Here is a 19,996-nt window from a genome sequence, read left to right as displayed (position 1 = left end):
TTTTGAAAACTGCACCCCTCAACATATTCAAAATTGCTGTTGGGTAGATCATTAACCCTTCAAATGCTTTTCAGGAATTAATGCAAAGTAGCATGACAGGAACGAAAAAGTTTATTTTTGGCACCTAAATTTTGATAACTTGTGAACAGGCCACTGTAGCAGACACTAAGGCCGTTATTTGGTCGTGAACTGCCATGGGAAACATAAGGACCACACGATCAAGATCTCAGGGTGCCAATGAGGTTGAAGAGGAAGCCACCACACACTGTTAACCATCTAGATGCCATAGTCACTATTGACAGCAGCATTTAAGGGGTTATACGGCCATAGTCGGTTCCAACAATGATCGTAGCTGAAGCAGCAAGTTGTCAGCTATAGTGTACAGCTGACAGATACAGGATTGTCACCTGTCGGGGATGTTATTATCTTATATTTCAGGTCAAAGGGGTTAAACAAACATGCATCTCAATCATGTTGTTGATGTTTCATTTTTTAAGGTGTTTTTTATTTGTTGCCATTAATTCGTGCATCACGCATTTTATTTTTTTTCCAGTGAGCTTGAACCATGCCCATCCAAAACTGTCTCCCTATAGACCACCAGCTCAACTGATCTCTCCTCCTCTGTTAGTCTCAGTAATATTTAACATTATCCTCACCCTCATTTTACAAATATGTGGATTTGTGATTGTTCAAAAGCAGATGTGGTACAGTTCAAGCAACATCTATAGGTAAGAAAAGGATGCTGTAGTAATTTCCGAAATCTTATCTAAAAGCAAAGAGTTGTATTCACAATGGAAATAAGTAGTTATTCAATTAATACCTACCAATTTATTGTCCTAGAGGTACTCATATTCCTTAGTTAGCTGTTTGGCCAACAGCTATTCGTTTGGTTTCTTAAAATACACAGCAATGCTCACCTAATATTCACATGCTGTCTATCGGGAAGATTGAGGAAGGCTGGGTTCACATGTCCGAGTACGAATCTCCATTCACGGGCTGGCATGCCATCTTCTACTCCAAACTCGACAGCCTTCGACCTCAAAACATGAATATTGCCTTGGCCAGAGCTAGACTTATCCAGAAATTGTTTGTCTGCCCGCAGAACAAGTGGATGAGACAATTGTATTCAAACCACCTTATCATTATCGTATAATGGGAAAGATTTAAGAGGCCATCATACATATTAAATGGTTAGTTCCATCCCACATAAATTTCAGCAGGTGCAGCCTACCATTATCCAATGTGTGTGGGGCCATAAAGAGATATTCCTGTCTCCAAGATCCTATCCCACTATGTAGTAGGTGTAATAATAATGATATTAGCAAATATCTCCAATTAGAAATGTAGTATAGTTCTTCTGATTATCGTTTACTACATGTGCTGGGCACTGCAGTATTTAAGCATCCATGGTTACGTCTAGTGATGAGAGACACCAAACAATAAAGTTCAGGTCCGGGGTCCATATCGAACACCTACTGTTTGGACATGGACCCTGAATATGCCCTTATCAGTGGTAAGATTACACTGTGTTCCAAATTATTATGCAAATGATATTTTTCTCAGATTTTCCTAAATGGTCGGTGCAAATGACAGTCAGTCTAATAAAAGTCATGACCCGTTAGAGTATACATCGAATTTTATTGAAGAAACCTCCCAATGATAACAGTATAATCTCCAAAATGAATAAAAACTCAAAATGCACTGTTCCAAATTATTAGGCACAGTAGAATTTCTAAACATTTGATATGTTTTAAAGAACTGAAAATGCTCATTTGTGGAATTTGCAGCATTAGGAGGTCACATTCACTGAACAAAAAAGCTATTTAACTCCAAAACATCCTAACAAGACAAGTTACATGTTACCATAGGCACCCTTCTTTGATATCACCTTCACAATTCTTGCATCCACTGAACTTGTGAGTTTTTGGAGAGTTTCTACTTGTATTTCTTTGCATGAAGTCAGAATAGCCTCCCAGAGCTGCTGTTTTGATGTGAACTGCCTCCCACCCTCATAGAGCTTTTGCTTGATGATACTCCAAAGGTTCTCTATAGGGTTGAGGTCAGGGAAGATGGTGGCCACACCATGAGTTTATCTCCTTTTATGCCCATAGCAGCCAATGACTCAGAGGTATTCTTTGCAGCATGAGATGGTGCCTTGTCATGCATGAAGTTGATTTTGTTCCTGAAGGCACGTTTCTGCTTTTTAGACCATGGAAGAAAGTTGTCAGTCACAAACTCTACATACTTTGCAGAGGTCATTTTCACACCTTCATGTCCCTTAAAGGGCCCTACCAGCTGTTTCCCCATGATTCCGGCCCAAAACATGACTCCTCCACCTCCTTTCTGACGTCGCAGCCTTGTTGGGACATGGTGGCCATCCACCAACCATCCACTACTCCATCCATCTGGACCATCCAGGGTTGCTTGACACTCATCAGTAAACAAGACTGTTTGGCAATTAGTCTTCATGTATGTCTGGGCCCACTGCAACCATTTCTGCTTGTGAACACTGTTTAGGGCTGACCGAATAGTAGGTTTATGCACCACGGCAAGTCTTTGAAGGATCCTACACCTTTAGGTTCAAGGGACTCCTGAGGCACCAGCAGCTTCAAATAACTGTTTGCTGCTTTGCAATGGTATTTTAGCAGTTTATCTCTTAATCCGATGAATTTGTCTGGGAGAAACCTTCCTCATTATACCTTTATCTGCATGAACTCTATGGTCTGTTTAATCCACAAATCTCTTCACAATATGATGATCACACTTAAGTTTTCGTGAAATATCTAATGTTTTAATGCTTTTCAGCAGCAGAGAGATCCTTTTTATTTCTCATATTGCTTGAAACCTGTGGCCTGCTTAATAATGTGGAACATCATTTTTAAGTAGTTTTCCTTTCATTTTAATCACCTGGAAAACTAATTATCACATGTGTTTAAGATTGATTTCAGTGATCCATTGAGCCCTGAGACACAATACCATCCACGAGTTTATTTGAAAAACAAAACAATTAAATCTTTATGACACTTAAATCCAATTTACATAATAATTTGGAACACGGTGTATTACTGCTGGTCAGAGAGCTGCATGAGTCAGCAGCTGTTTACCGCCGGTCACAGAGGCGTCGGCAGATATGAGTGCTACTCACATCAGCCTGTGCCTGCTGTCGAAGATAACAGTGAGAGCAGGCGCCACTGATGGAAGTATTCATCAGCCTGTGCTATAAATATATAATAATAAAAAAATGACATGGGGTCTGTTCTATTTTTGACAACCAGCATGGCAAAATTGACAGGTGCAAGCTGCAAGCCTCAGCTTCCAGCTTTTATTATGGCTGATTATCAAGAATAGAGGGGTTCCCATGCCGTTTTTTTTAAAAATATTTAAATAAATCATTTAAAATAAATGGCGTGGGGTCCCCCACATTTTTGACAATTAGCCAAGCTAAATCAAACAACTGGGGCTGGTATTCTCAGTCTCGTAAGGCGCCATGCATTTTGATTCCCCTCCAGCCTGAAAATAGCAGCCTGCAACCGCCCCAGAAAAGGCTCATCTATTGTGTGCACCAATTCTGGCACTTTACCCAACTCTTCCCACTTGCCTTGTAGCTGTGGCAAGAGGGGTTAATTATTATATGGTTGATGTCAGCTAAATGGTGTCCTGGTCCTGGTTCGGGTTCTGGTGCTGTTCTGGTACCCGAACCAAACTTTTTTTTAAAATGTTCGTCCGAAACAGCTGAACGTGATGATCCAGGGGTTCATCCATCGCTAGTTACGTCCACTAGCAACTTACTGTCACTATATGAGTGGTAATAACCATGGATACCTAAACTACTGCAATGTCTGCACATTGGGTAAGTGACATAGAAATCAGAAGAACTATACTACATTTCTAATTGGAGGTATTTGCTAATATTATTACTACACCTACTACATAGTGGGATATAATCTTGATGATTAAGTATGTATATGACCAGTTCAAAGAAATCTTTGGCTAATTTTCACTAAACCAAGCCTAAATATAAACATCCTGTTGAAATTTTAGGTGTCATAATAAAAGACATTGTGGGAGATGATCCTTTATTCTGTTGAAACACAAGTTATTTTAAGAAGTCGAAAAACATCCAGCATCTCCAACAAGTGGATTGACGTATTAAAACATTACTTGTATTGCAACATTAAAAGAAGGGACAATCAAAAAGGCATATAGAACAAAAAGGTGAAGAGACCAGGGACACAGATCTACTCGTTTCGAGCTTACACGCTCTTAGTCCTTCTTGTGCTATATGCCTTTTTAATTGTCCCTTGTTTTAATGTCGCAATAACAGTCATGTTTTAATACGTCAACCCATTTGTTGCAGATGCTGGATTTTTTTCGACTTTTTAAAACAACTTGTGTTTCAACAGAACTTAGGATAAGGTGACCAATGTCACTTGTTGCGGATGCTGGATTTTATTTTTGTCTCTATTGCCATTGTTGGCCTGAATCTGATCTGGAGTCTCCATGCACCGCACCCATATTGAGACAATTTCTACATTTGGAGAGTTAATATATTTTTTTCTCCTCCACCTCTCCTTGATTCGTTTTTTTTTTTTTTCCAATGTTTTAAGAAGTATCTGGGATGTCTTTCTATACATATATTTTTCAATACCATTCCATTTTGCAGTAGAAAATCAAAATAACATTTTTTTTTGTCTACCACAGTGCATGCTGGCCTGCGAATGGAAGTTCCTTCAATGAGACCTCATACAAGACGGAGTACCAAAGTTATGAAAACACAACTGTTTGGTTGTTAGCAACTTTGAACTGCTTAATTGTCGCTTTTGTATTCTCTAAAGGGAGACCATTCAGGCAACCTATTTATAGCAATTGTAAGTAAGAATTTGTATTTATGTGAAGTTACCGTATAATAGAACTTATAAAACTGCATACAATTGATTAAACTGAAGCACATATAGCAGTGCTTCTGAAATTGTGATCACCGGTCATCCTAGTTGTTGGTGTGGTGCAGCTGGGGAGGCAGTTCATACAAGTGGTCATACCTCGCACAATCCTTTTTATGGCTGTAGGCTGCAGCAGTCTCTGGTTTAGCAACGTAACTGAGTTGTTTTGAGTCATTTTAAAATTGAGAGTTTTTTTAATTTTAGTATGGACGTCCATGGCAGATTAAGGCTATGTGCCCATGTTGCAGAAATTCTGCAGCATTTCCGCAACTCCCTGTCGCTTGGAAAAGTGATTGAAGGGTTGGTCACACAAGCATAGTGCTTGACAAGTGTGACCAACTTTTTACTATTGATGCTGCCTATTCAGCATCAATAGTAAAAGATAGAATGTTAAAAATAATAAAAAAAATAAAAAATATGGTTATTCTCTCCTTCCGACGCCCCCCGATCTCCTCAGTGGCGAATGTTCCATTCCCAGGGATGCTTTGCTCGAAGGAACTTTGTGACGTCATGGTCGCGTGACCGCGAAGTCATCTCAGGTGATTCGCGCAATGCATCCTTGGGACCGGACGCCGCCGCCTGGACCGCTGAGAGGACTCCGGGGGCCATCAGAAGGTAAGTATATCCCTATTTTTTATTTTAGTTCTTTTTTCTTTACAGAAATATGGTTCCCAAGGGCCTGGAGGAGAGTCTCCTCTCTTCCAGACCCGGGTACATTCGCACACGAAGTGTTCACTTTACACATGGTGGGCATAGCCACATGCGTAAAGTGAGCATTTCAATGCAATCCTATGGCTGCGGAATCACCGCGATTCCGCAGAAATAATGAACATGCTGCGGATTTTACCGCTATGCGATTCTGCAGCGGGAAAATCCACAGCATGGGCACAGCAACTGCGGAATCCCATAGGATCGCATGGGAATGCGGTTTTTAAGTGTTTTTATGCGTTTCCGCTGCAACAAAAAACGCAGCAGAAATGCATAAAAAACGCAACATAGGCACACAGCCTAAAGCCCAGATATCGTTTTAGTCTGTCATGTCAATTTCTGTTGTGATTTTATTGCAGAACTCCCCCCCCCCATGAAAAGGAATCTGTAAGCAGGATCCTCTCCCCTGATGTGAACATGTAGCTCTCCCAAATACAAGTCCAGCGATGCCTTTACATATTCAATTTGTTTTTCCATTCCATTACTGAGAAATGAGTGTTTAAATTAATATACAAATGAGGCTAAAGAGTTATTGTAGATCTGAAGCCTTTGTGAAGCGCCCCGTCAGGGCAAGGGGTTACTCGGTTCCGGGTCCTGCGGTTCACCGGGGGGATGTCACGGTGGCTGACCCAGTTCGTGGCCCTGGGACATCCATATAAAAGGGGAAGGTCTTTAAAGGGATAAAGTTTGTGATCGTGACGCCAGGGTGACCGATGCTGCTTTAAGGGGTCTGCTGGGGTGATGTTATGGCAGCTAGATGGTATACCTTTCCACAGGTGAAGTATATCCCCAGGGCTTCCCAGTGTGTAGATGGTGAATGGTGAATGGCGCAGTGAAGAAAGAGGACACAAGTTTGCAGTCTCTTTACCTTTACTGAAGATTTCAGCATCCACAGTCCAGGGTACCAGACCACAGGGCAGGCAGAGTCCGGCCGGTTCAAAGGCAAGTCCAGAGTCCCCTTGTCCAGGTGGAAATCAATAGCCTTCCCTTGTGCTGTAGTGGTGTAGTCCCTTACTGCATAAGCTTCAAATAAGGTCCTCGCAGATGTAGTGTCTCTCTCTCTGTCCCCCTTAGAGGATAGGACAAAAAACCCGTATGACTGGTGACTTGAGCCTGTTTATAACCCGGCTTTGTTTGTTGGGTGTCACTGTGCCTCCTGGGTGTTGGTGCGGACAGGTAACGTGCAATTAGCTGTCCTGCCTGTCTCTGAAGTAAGGCGTAGAGGTCCTTACTACCTCAGTGTTTCGGCTACCCGTGTTCTGCGCCTCAGAAGGAGGCAGCCTGTTCGGGGCTGATCCCCTTCTGGTATCCTCTCCTTTGCCTTCCCTCATGCCCGCTGCAACACAGTTCTGCATTCAAAATGTCCCTTTCTGGTAGCTGCAGCTCTGACGGCATTCACAGCTCCGTGGACCCTCTGTCCTCCTCAGACTGATGTCTGGAACTAACTAACTTTTTTTTAAGTTTTTTTTAAACTGAGTATTTTTGGTTTTACTATGCTCTTTTGTGTCTTCAAGATTCTTGGTGGTGTGTGAACATGTTCCTACAGACTTGTTCACTGTGCAAGTAGCCCATGTGTTCCTGTTTCCAAATTGTTCTCTTGTGTCTACAAGACTAGGGAGTTACCCACCACTCCTTGTGGGCTATCTGCACAAAGACTGTTCCACTCTGCGTGTCCACATGGACATTTCCTCTCTGAACCTTGTTCACACAGGTAATATACAGATGATCAGGTTTTTAAATACATCAGATAGGGATTGCATACATCAGTAAGGACTGCTCTATATGGGTATACCTTGACGTTTGGTGGAGCAGCTTAGTATACATTTTTTGCAAAAAACCTATCAACCAAATACCCTGTTTTTACATCTTTTTACTAGCACTTGCGGATTACTGTGATTTTTTTAAACTGAGCATTTTTGGTTTAACTATGCTCTTTTGTGTCTTCAAGATTCTTGGTGGTGTGTGAACATGTTCCTACAGACTTGTTCACTGTGCAAGTAGCCCATGTGTTCCTGTTTCCAAATTGTTCTCTTGTGTCTACAAGACTAGGGAGTTACCCACCACTCCTTGTGGGCTATCTGCACAAAGACTGTTCCACTCTGCGTGTCCACATGGACATTTCCTCTCTGAACCCTGTTCACACAGGTAATATACAGATGATCAGGTTTTTAAATACATCAGATAGGGATTGCATACATCAGTAAGGACTGCTCTATATGGGTATACCTTGACGTTTGGTGGAGCAGCTTAGTATACATTTTTTGCAAAAAACCTATCAACCAAATACCCTGTTTTTACATCTTTTTACTAGCACTTGCGGATTACTGTGATTTTTTTAAACTGAGTATTTTTGGTTTTACTATGCTCTTTTGTGTCTTCAAGATTCTTGGTGGTGTGTGAACATGTTCCTACAGACTTGTTCACTGTGCAAGTAGCCCATGTGTTCCTGTTTCCAAATTGTTCTCTTGTGTCTACAAGACTAGGGAGTTACCCACCACTCCTTGTGGGCTATCTGCACAAAGACTGTTCCACTCTGCGTGTCCACATGGACATTTCCTCTCTGAACCCTGTTCACACAGGTAATATACAGATGATCAGGTTTTTAAATACATCAGATAGGGATTGCATACATCAGTAAGGACTGCTCTATATGGGTATACCTTGACGTTTGGTGGAGCAGCTTAGTATACATTTTTTGCAAAAAACCTATCAACCAAATACCCTGTTTTTACATCTTTTTACTAGCACTTGCGGATTACTGTGATTTTTTTAAACTGAGTATTTTTGGTTTTACTATGCTCTTTTGTGTCTTCAAGATTCTTGGTGGTGTGTGAACATGTTCCTACAGACTTGTTCACTGTGCAAGTAGCCCATGTGTTCCTGTTTCCAAATTGTTCTCTTGTGTCTACAAGACTAGGGAGTTACCCACCACTCCTTGTGGGCTATCTGCACAAAGACTGTTCCACTCTGCGTGTCCACATGGACATTTCCTCTCTGAACCCTGTTCACACAGGTAATATACAGATGATCAGGTTTTTAAATACATCAGATAGGGATTGCATACATCAGTAAGGACTGCTCTATATGGGTATACCTTGACGTTTGGTGGAGCAGCTTAGTATACATTTTTTGCAAAAAACCTATCAACCAAATACCCTGTTTTTACATCTTTTTACTAGCACTTGCGGATTACTGTGATTTTTTTAAACTGAGTATTTTTGGTTTTACTATGCTCTTTTGTGTCTTCAAGATTCTTGGTGGTGTGTGAACATGTTCCTACAGACTTGTTCACTGTGCAAGTAGCCCATGTGTTCCTGTTTCCAAATTGTTCTCTTGTGTCTACAAGACTAGGGAGTTACCCACCACTCCTTGTGGGCTATCTGCACAAAGACTGTTCCACTCTGCGTGTCCACATGGACATTTCCTCTCTGAACCCTGTTCACACAGGTAATATACAGATGATCAGGTTTTTAAATACATCAGATAGGGATTGCATACATCAGTAAGGACTGCTCTATATGGGTATACCTTGACGTTTGGTGGAGCAGCTTAGTATACATTTTTTGCAAAAAACCTATCAACCAAATACCCTGTTTTTACATCTTTTTACTAGCACTTGCGGATTACTGTGATTTTTTTAAACTGAGTATTTTTGGTTTTACTATGCTCTTTTGTGTCTTCAAGATTCTTGGTGGTGTGTGAACATGTTCCTACAGACTTGTTCACTGTGCAAGTAGCCCATGTGTTCCTGTTTCCAAATTGTTCTCTTGTGTCTACAAGACTAGGGAGTTACCCACCACTCCTTGTGGGCTATCTGCACAAAGACTGTTCCACTCTGCGTGTCCACATGGACATTTCCTCTCTGAACCCTGTTCACACAGGTAATATACAGATGATCAGGTTTTTAAATACATCAGATAGGGATTGCATACATCAGTAAGGACTGCTCTATATGGGTATACCTTGACGTTTGGTGGAGCAGCTTAGTATACATTTTTTGCAAAAAACCTATCAACCAAATACCCTGTTTTTACATCTTTTTACTAGCACTTGCGGATTACTGTGATTTTTTTAAACTGAGTATTTTTGGTTTTACTATGCTCTTTTGTGTCTTCAAGATTCTTGGTGGTGTGTGAACATGTTCCTACAGACTTGTTCACTGTGCAAGTAGCCCATGTGTTCCTGTTTCCAAATTGTTCTCTTGTGTCTACAAGACTAGGGAGTTACCCACCACTCCTTGTGGGCTATCTGCACAAAGACTGTTCCACTCTGCGTGTCCACATGGACATTTCCTCTCTGAACCCTGTTCACACAGGTAATATACAGATGATCAGGTTTTTAAATACATCAGATAGGGATTGCATACATCAGTAAGGACTGCTCTATATGGGTATACCTTGACGTTTGGTGGAGCAGCTTAGTATACATTTTTTGCAAAAAACCTATCAACCAAATACCCTGTTTTTACATCTTTTTACTAGCACTTGCGGATTACTGTGATTTTTTTAAACTGAGTATTTTTGGTTTTACTATGCTCTTTTGTGTCTTCAAGATTCTTGGTGGTGTGTGAACATGTTCCTACAGACTTGTTCACTGTGCAAGTAGCCCATGTGTTCCTGTTTCCAAATTGTTCTCTTGTGTCTACAAGACTAGGGAGTTACCCACCACTCCTTGTGGGCTATCTGCACAAAGACTGTTCCACTCTGCGTGTCCACATGGACATGTCCTCTCTGAACCCTGTTCACACAGGTAATATACAGATGATCAGGTTTTTAAATACATCAGATAGGGATTGCATACATCAGTAAGGACTGCTCTATATGGGTATACCTTGACGTTTGGTGGAGCAGCTTAGTATACATTTTTTGCAAAAAACCTATCAACCAAATACCCTGTTTTTACATCTTTTTACTAGCACTTGCGGATTACTGTGATTTTTTTAAACTGAGTATTTTTGGTTTTACTATGCTCTTTTGTGTCTTCAAGATTCTTGGTGGTGTGTGAACATGTTCCTACAGACTTGTTCACTGTGCAAGTAGCCCATGTGTTCCTGTTTCCAAATTGTTCTCTTGTGTCTACAAGACTAGGGAGTTACCCACCACTCCTTGTGGGCTATCTGCACAAAGACTGTTCCACTCTGCGTGTCCACATGGACATTTCCTCTCTGAACCCTGTTCACACAGGTAATATACAGATGATCAGGTTTTTAAATACATCAGATAGGGATTGCATACATCAGTAAGGACTGCTCTATATGGGTATACCTTGACGTTTGGTGGAGCAGCTTAGTATACATTTTTTGCAAAAAACCTATCAACCAAATACCCTGTTTTTACATCTTTTTACTAGCACTTGCGGATTACTGTGATTTTTTTAAACTGAGTATTTTTGGTTTTACTATGCTCTTTTGTGTCTTCAAGATTCTTGGTGGTGTGTGAACATGTTCCTACAGACTTGTTCACTGTGCAAGTAGCCCATGTGTTCCTGTTTCCAAATTGTTCTCTTGTGTCTACAAGACTAGGGAGTTACCCACCACTCCTTGTGGGCTATCTGCACAAAGACTGTTCCACTCTGCGTGTCCACATGGACATTTCCTCTCTGAACCCTGTTCACACAGGTAATATACAGATGATCAGGTTTTTAAATACATCAGATAGGGATTGCATACATCAGTAAGGACTGCTCTATATGGGTATACCTTGACGTTTGGTGGAGCAGCTTAGTATACATTTTTTGCAAAAAACCTATCAACCAAATACCCTGTTTTTACATCTTTTTACTAGCACTTGCGGATTACTGTGATTTTTTTAAACTGAGTATTTTTGGTTTTACTATGCTCTTTTGTGTCTTCAAGATTCTTGGTGGTGTGTGAACATGTTCCTACAGACTTGTTCACTGTGCAAGTAGCCCATGTGTTCCTGTTTCCAAATTGTTCTCTTGTGTCTACAAGACTAGGGAGTTACCCACCACTCCTTGTGGGCTATCTGCACAAAGACTGTTCCACTCTGCGTGTCCACATGGACATTTCCTCTCTGAACCCTGTTCACACAGGTAATATACAGATGATCAGGTTTTTAAATACATCAGATAGGGATTGCATACATCAGTAAGGACTGCTCTATATGGGTATACCTTGACGTTTGGTGGAGCAGCTTAGTATACATTTTTTGCAAAAAACCTATCAACCAAATACCCTGTTTTTACATCTTTTTACTAGCACTTGCGGATTACTGTGATTTTTTTAAACTGAGTATTTTTGGTTTTACTATGCTCTTTTGTGTCTTCAAGATTCTTGGTGGTGTGTGAACATGTTCCTACAGACTTGTTCACTGTGCAAGTAGCCCATGTGTTCCTGTTTCCAAATTGTTCTCTTGTGTCTACAAGACTAGGGAGTTACCCACCACTCCTTGTGGGCTATCTGCACAAAGACTGTTCCACTCTGCGTGTCCACATGGACATTTCCTCTCTGAACCCTGTTCACACAGGTAATATACAGATGATCAGGTTTTTAAATACATCAGATAGGGATTGCATACATCAGTAAGGACTGCTCTATATGGGTATACCTTGACGTTTGGTGGAGCAGCTTAGTATACATTTTTTGCAAAAAACCTATCAACCAAATACCCTGTTTTTACATCTTTTTACTAGCACTTGCGGATTACTGTGATTTTTTTAAACTGAGTATTTTTGGTTTTACTATGCTCTTTTGTGTCTTCAAGATTCTTGGTGGTGTGTGAACATGTTCCTACAGACTTGTTCACTGTGCAAGTAGCCCATGTGTTCCTGTTTCCAAATTGTTCTCTTGTGTCTACAAGACTAGGGAGTTACCCACCACTCCTTGTGGGCTATCTGCACAAAGACTGTTCCACTCTGCGTGTCCACATGGACATTTCCTCTCTGAACCCTGTTCACACAGGTAATATACAGATGATCAGGTTTTTAAATACATCAGATAGGGATTGCATACATCAGTAAGGACTGCTCTATATGGGTATACCTTGACGTTTGGTGGAGCAGCTTAGTATACATTTTTTGCAAAAAACCTATCAACCAAATACCCTGTTTTACATCTTTTTACTAGCACTTGCGGATTACTGTGATTTTTTTAAACTGAGTATTTTTGGTTTTACTATGCTCTTTTGTGTCTTCAAGATTCTTGGTGGTGTGTGAACATGTTCCTACAGACTTGTTCACTGTGCAAGTAGCCCATGTGTTCCTGTTTCCAAATTGTTCTCTTGTGTCTACAAGACTAGGGAGTTACCCACCACTCCTTGTGGGCTATCTGCACAAAGACTGTTCCACTCTGCGTGTCCACATGGACATTTCCTCTCTGAACCCTGTTCACACAGGTAATATACAGATGATCAGGTTTTTAAATACATCAGATAGGGATTGCATACATCAGTAAGGACTGCTCTATATGGGTATACCTTGACGTTTGGTGGAGCAGCTTAGTATACATTTTTTGCAAAAAACCTATCAACCAAATACCCTGTTTTTACATCTTTTTACTAGCACTTGCGGATTACTGTGATTTTTTTAAACTGAGTATTTTTGGTTTTACTATGCTCTTTTGTGTCTTCAAGATTCTTGGTGGTGTGTGAACATGTTCCTACAGACTTGTTCACTGTGCAAGTAGCCCATGTGTTCCTGTTTCCAAATTGTTCTCTTGTGTCTACAAGACTAGGGAGTTACCCACCACTCCTTGTGGGCTATCTGCACAAAGACTGTTCCACTCTGCGTGTCCACATGGACATTTCCTCTCTGAACCCTGTTCACACAGGTAATATACAGATGATCAGGTTTTTAAATACATCAGATAGGGATTGCATACATCAGTAAGGACTGCTCTATATGGGTATACCTTGACGTTTGGTGGAGCAGCTTAGTATACATTTTTTGCAAAAAACCTATCAACCAAATACCCTGTTTTTACATCTTTTTACTAGCACTTGCGGATTACTGTGATTTTTTTAAACTGAGTATTTTTGGTTTTACTATGCTCTTTTGTGTCTTCAAGATTCTTGGTGGTGTGTGAACATGTTCCTACAGACTTGTTCACTGTGCAAGTAGCCCATGTGTTCCTGTTTCCAAATTGTTCTCTTGTGTCTACAAGACTAGGGAGTTACCCACCACTCCTTGTGGGCTATCTGCACAAAGACTGTTCCACTCTGCGTGTCCACATGGACATTTCCTCTCTGAACCCTGTTCACACAGGTAATATACAGATGATCAGGTTTTTAAATACATCAGATAGGGATTGCATACATCAGTAAGGACTGCTCTATATGGGTATACCTTGACGTTTGGTGGAGCAGCTTAGTATACATTTTTTGCAAAAAACCTATCAACCAAATACCCTGTTTTTACATCTTTTTACTAGCACTTGCGGATTACTGTGATTTTTTTAAACTGAGTATTTTTGGTTTTACTATGCTCTTTTGTGTCTTCAAGATTCTTGGTGGTGTGTGAACATGTTCCTACAGACTTGTTCACTGTGCAAGTAGCCCATGTGTTCCTGTTTCCAAATTGTTCTCTTGTGTCTACAAGACTAGGGAGTTACCCACCACTCCTTGTGGGCTATCTGCACAAAGACTGTTCCACTCTGCGTGTCCACATGGACATTTCCTCTCTGAACCCTGTTCACACAGGTAATATACAGATGATCAGGTTTTTAAATACATCAGATAGGGATTGCATACATCAGTAAGGACTGCTCTATATGGGTATACCTTGACGTTTGGTGGAGCAGCTTAGTATACATTTTTTGCAAAAAACCTATCAACCAAATACCCTGTTTTTACATCTTTTTACTAGCACTTGCGGATTACTGTGATTTTTTTAAACTGAGTATTTTTGGTTTTACTATGCTCTTTTGTGTCTTCAAGATTCTTGGTGGTGTGTGAACATGTTCCTACAGACTTGCTCACTGTGCAAGTAGCCCATGTGTTCCTGTTTCCAAATTGTTCTCTTGTGTCTACAAGACTAGGGAGTTACCCACCACTCCTTGTGGGCTATCTGCACAAAGACTGTTCCACTCTGCGTGTCCACATGGACATGTCCTCTCTGAACCCTGTTCACACAGGTAATATACAGATGATCAGGTTTTTAAATACATCAGATAGGGATTGCATACATCAGTAAGGACTGCTCTATATGGGTATACCTTGACGTTTGGTGGAGCAGCTTAGTATACATTTTTTGCAAAAAACCTATCAACCAAATACCCTGTTTTTACATCTTTTTACTAGCACTTGCGGATTACTGTGATTTTTTTAAACTGAGTATTTTTGGTTTTACTATGCTCTTTTGTGTCTTCAAGATTCTTGGTGGTGTGTGAACATGTTCCTACAGACTTGTTCACTGTGCAAGTAGCCCATGTGTTCCTGTTTCCAAATTGTTCTCTTGTGTCTACAAGACTAGGGAGTTACCCACCACTCCTTGTGGGCTATCTGCACAAAGACTGTTCCACTCTGCGTGTCCACATGGACATTTCCTCTCTGAACCCTGTTCACACAGGTAATATACAGATGATCAGGTTTTTAAATACATCAGATAGGGATTGCATACATCAGTAAGGACTGCTCTATATGGGTATACCTTGACGTTTGGTGGAGCAGCTTAGTATACATTTTTTGCAAAAAACCTATCAACCAAATACCCTGTTTTTACATCTTTTTACTAGCACTTGCGGATTACTGTGATTTTTTTAAACTGAGTATTTTTGGTTTTACTATGCTCTTTTGTGTCTTCAAGATTCTTGGTGGTGTGTGAACATGTTCCTACAGACTTGTTCACTGTGCAAGTAGCCCATGTGTTCCTGTTTCCAAATTGTTCTCTTGTGTCTACAAGACTAGGGAGTTACCCACCACTCCTTGTGGGCTATCTGCACAAAGACTGTTCCACTCTGCGTGTCCACATGGACATTTCCTCTCTGAACCCTGTTCACACAGGTAATATACAGATGATCAGGTTTTTAAATACATCAGATAGGGATTGCATACATCAGTAAGGACTGCTCTATATGGGTATACCTTGACGTTTGGTGGAGCAGCTTAGTATACATTTTTTGCAAAAAACCTATCAACCAAATACCCTGTTTTTACATCTTTTTACTAGCACTTGCGGATTACTGTGATTTTTTTAAACTGAGTATTTTTGGTTTTACTATGCTCTTTTGTGTCTTCAAGATTCTTGGTGGTGTGTGAACATGTTCCTACAGACTTGTTCACTGTGCAAGTAGCCCATGTGTTCCTGTTTCCAAATTGTTCTCTTGTGTCTACAAGACTAGGGAGTTACCCACCACTCCTTGTGGGCTATCTGCACAAAGACTGTTCCACTCTGCGTGTCCACATGGACATTTCCTCTCTGAACCCTGTTCACACAGGTAATATACAGATGATCAGGTTTTTAAATACATCAGATAGGGATTGCATACATCAGTAAGGACTGCTCTATATGGGTATACCTTGACGTTTGGTGGAGCAGCTTAGTATACATTTTTTGCAAAAAACCTATCAACCAAATACCCTGTTTTTACATCTTTTTACTAGCACTTGCGGATTACTGTGATTTTTTTAAACTGAGTATTTTTGGTTTTACTATGCTCTTTTGTGTCTTCAAGATTCTTGGTGGTGTGTGTGTTAGGAGTCGAGTTTCCTCTGCTGCACAGGGGGAATCTCGATCCGTCTCCGCTGCGGTCTCCCATTCTCCTCCAGCCGCAGTGGAGCCTGCTCAGCAGGGACGTCGATCCCAGCGTCTCGCTCAGTCTGACTCTGTGAGAAGAGTTACTGCTGCTTCTCCAGCTTCTGCCTTTAAAGCCAATACTGGTCAGCAGCGAGTGTACTTCTCTGGGACTAAGTCCTTGTCTGCGCACACTGAGCATGCCCAGGGCAAGATCTCCCGTTGGAGATTGAGGGTCATGTGCTCAGACTCTGCAGCGCATTCTATTGGTCCTCTTGGCAGGTCTTGGAAGGGCAAAGTTTCTGTGGCCGCTTCCTGTCCTGCAGCTATATAAACTGCGCATGACCGCACGGCCATGCGCTAGTGTACAACTTTATACGTGTGTTTGTTGTGAGTGCAAGTCGTCCTTTAAATACCCCTACCCTACTGTATGATTGTTCGCGTATGGTGTATGGCTGCTATCTAGCGCCCGACTTAACACTCAACGTGTCACACACGTGTCAGCGTCCTCTGCTGTGACCGCCAGTGCGGCGCCACGCGCCTGTGTGCGCTTCCTGACCCATGTCTGGGTACTTAATGGTGCCTGCCAGCACGGCACAGTTTGCACTTCGGTGCCTCTATTGTATATACTTTTCACACCCAGTTGTGGTGTAGTGCCAGCAAGGGTCTAATCGGACTACTATCCCTGTTGGGGTCTAGTTCGCTGACCACTTGCTCGCGCTCTATGTGCGGTACCGCGATCCTGTGATGCAACAGGATCGCTTTCTTCATGCTGGGTGAGGTTTAACCCACGCGAGTATACTTATGAGTACCGCCATATCGTCTGTCATGTCCTAGCAGCAGGTTTCACCTGCACGGTGGACCCCGGACTGCGAACGCATCCATTACATCTCTCTTGGTGCGTTCCGCCAGTCCTAACATTACACTAGCGCCAGGGTCTGGCTAGTGATGACAGACATACAGCAATCTCTGCGGCATATCCAGCAGCTGGAGAGTAGGTTGGCGGCTCTCGAGAGCGCGACCTCAGCTGTGGATGTTACTGCAGTAGCTGTACAGGCTGCCAGCGTGGCTGCAGCTACTATGTCCATTGCCACCCCTGTTCCGACATTATCTCACCTCCCGCTGCCAGAAAAATTTTCTGGTGATAGCAAGTTTTGTAGGGGATTTGTGAGTCAGTGCTCTATTCATCTCGAGCTCCTGGCTACACGTTTTCCCACAGAGCGGGCTAAGGTGGGATTTATTTTGTCTCTATTGTCGGACAGGGCGTTGGAATGGGCTACGCCGCTGTGGGAGCGTGGCGATCATGTGGTGCAGAGTGCTCCGCTGTTTCTGAGCGCTCTGAAACAGGTCTTTTTAGGACCTCAAGTCACCCATGATACTGCGCTCCAATTGCTGGCATTAACTCAGGGTGAGTCCTTGGTCAGTCATTTTGCCGTCCAATTCCGCACCTTAGCATCTGAGCTGGATTGGTCGGATAAAGCTCTTATCCCCATATTTTGGAGGGGCTTGGCTGACCACGTAAAGGACGCTCTGGCCACTAGGGAGATTCCTGCCACACTGGAGGAGTTAATAACTGTCTCCACTCGAATTGACCTCCGTTTTAACGAGCGGAGGTTAGAGCGAGCCCAGTGTAGGCAGAGGTTTCGGCTGGCTCCTACTTTTGCCAAACCTCTTGAATTTCCAGTCCTGGTTCCTGAGTCACATGAGGCCAGGGAGGTGTCACAAGCAGGATCTAAGTCCCGGACCGCTTGTGCACTCAGGGTCTGTCATGTTTGCCAGCAGTCAGGACATCTAGCCACCAGATGTCCTCAGCGGTCGAGGAAACGTCAGCGTCTAGTGGTAGTTGGTGGAGGTACACTAGACACGGCGACGTTTGCCTCTAAGTTGTCCTTTAAGGGGACAATTACTATTGGCTCATTTTCCCACTCGGTAGAGCTCTGCGTGGATTCTGGGGCGGAGGGCAACTTTATGTCTTCTGCCTTCGCCCAACGTCACGCAATACCCTTGGTTATGCTTGCTCAACCAGTAACGGTGCGAGTGGTGAATGGGTCGACATTGCCCTCACAGATAACACACCAGACCATCCCTTTTACTCTGTCCATGTCGCCATCTCATCAGGAGATAATTTCTCTGCTCGTCATTCCGGAAGGAATTGATGAGATCCTGTTGGGAATACCTTGGCTACGGTACCACTCTCCTCATATCGAGTGGTCCTCAGGCAGAATTCTGGGTTGGGGTGAATCTTGTGGGGGTAGGTGTCAGAGGGAGTGCGTTCAGGTTGCTACTACTGAGGTATCCTCAGATCTATCCTCTCTCCCCAAGCAGTATTGGTCATATGCAGACGTATTCTCCAAAAAGGCGGCGGAGACCCTTCCGTCCCATCGCCCCTATGACTGTCCTATTGACCTCTTGCCTGGTGCTGAGCCTCCCCGGGGTCGAGTCTATCCGCTATCTCTCCCGGAGACGGAGGCAATGTCACAGTACATACAGGAAAATCTGGCAAGAGGGTTCATCAGGAAGTCAGTGTCACCTGCTGGGGCAGGATTCTTCTTCGTGCAGAAGAAGAGTGGGGAATTGCGTCCATGCATAGACTACAGGGGTCTTAACGCCATCACCGTTAAGAATAAATACCCTTTGCCTTTGATATCTGAACTGTTCGATAGGCTTCGGGGAGCAAGGGTATTTACTAAATTAGATCTGCGGGGTGCTTACAACCTGATTCGCATCCGTGAGGGGGACGAATGGAAGACGGCTTTTAACACCAGGGATGGGCACTATGAATATCTGGTGATGCCCTTTGGGCTCTGTAATGCCCCAGCCGTTTTCCAAGACTTTGTGAACGATATCTTCCGGGATATGCTTTCCACCTCGGTCGTAGTCTATCTGGATGATATTCTCATCTACTCTCCAGATATTGACTCCCACCGGAGAGATGTTTGCAAAGTCTTCGACCTCCTACGGGCAAACTCCCTTTATGCCAAGTTGGAGAAGTGCATGTTTGAGCAGGAGTCCTTACCTTTCCTAGGCTACATCATCTCAGCCCAGGGATTGGCTATGGATCCTGCCAAACTACAGGCTGTGATGGACTGGCAGGAACCTCACTCTCTTAAAGCGGTGCAGCGCTTTATGGGGTTCATCAATTATTATCGCCAGTTCATCCCGCATTTCTCAACTTTGGTAGCTCCCTTGGTTGCCCTCACCAAGAAGGGGGCAAATCCTAAATTGTGGTCTGAGGAGGTCTCCAAGGCCTTTATCTCTATAAAGTCACACTTTGCTAGCGCTCCCATACTTCATCGCCCCGATGTTGATAAGCCATTTATCATGGAGGTGGATGCCTCTTCTGTTGGTGCTGGAGCAGTCCTCTTCCAAAAGGATGCTCAAGGTCGGAAGCATCCTTGCTTCTTTTTCTCCAAGACCTTCGCACCAGCAGAGAGGAATTATTCTATCGGGGACAGGGAGTTGCTAGCCATGAAGTTGGCTTTCTCGGAGTGGAGACATCTCTTGGAGGGAGCACGTTTTCCCTTCCAAGTCTTCACAGATCACAAAAATTTGGTGTATCTGCAGACAGCTCAGCGGTTGAATTCTCGCCAGGCCAGATGGTCCTTGTTCTTCTCCCGGTTTCATTTCACCCTCCATTTCCTTTCTGGGGAGAATAACATTCG

General features: G+C 42.7%; 1 protein-coding gene across 1 annotated transcript in view; it reads left to right on the top strand.

The window, feature by feature from the left end:
- LOC138638129 (probable cation-transporting ATPase 13A4) overlaps window positions 1-19,996 on the top strand; it is a 285,554-nt gene that overhangs the window by 240,954 nt on the left and 24,604 nt on the right. The window contains exons 26-27 of the mRNA XM_069727162.1: window positions 554-728; window positions 4,702-4,868. Coding sequence (XP_069583263.1) covers window positions 554-728; window positions 4,702-4,868 — 342 coding nt within the window. The remainder of the gene's footprint in view (window positions 1-553; window positions 729-4,701; window positions 4,869-19,996) is intronic.

Source organism: Ranitomeya imitator, chromosome 5 (genome assembly GCF_032444005.1).
Source record: "Ranitomeya imitator isolate aRanImi1 chromosome 5, aRanImi1.pri, whole genome shotgun sequence".
Taxonomy (NCBI): domain Eukaryota; kingdom Metazoa; phylum Chordata; class Amphibia; order Anura; family Dendrobatidae; genus Ranitomeya; species Ranitomeya imitator.
The sequence above is the reverse complement of the archived record's forward strand: the minus strand, read 5'-3'. Positions and strand labels throughout refer to the sequence as shown.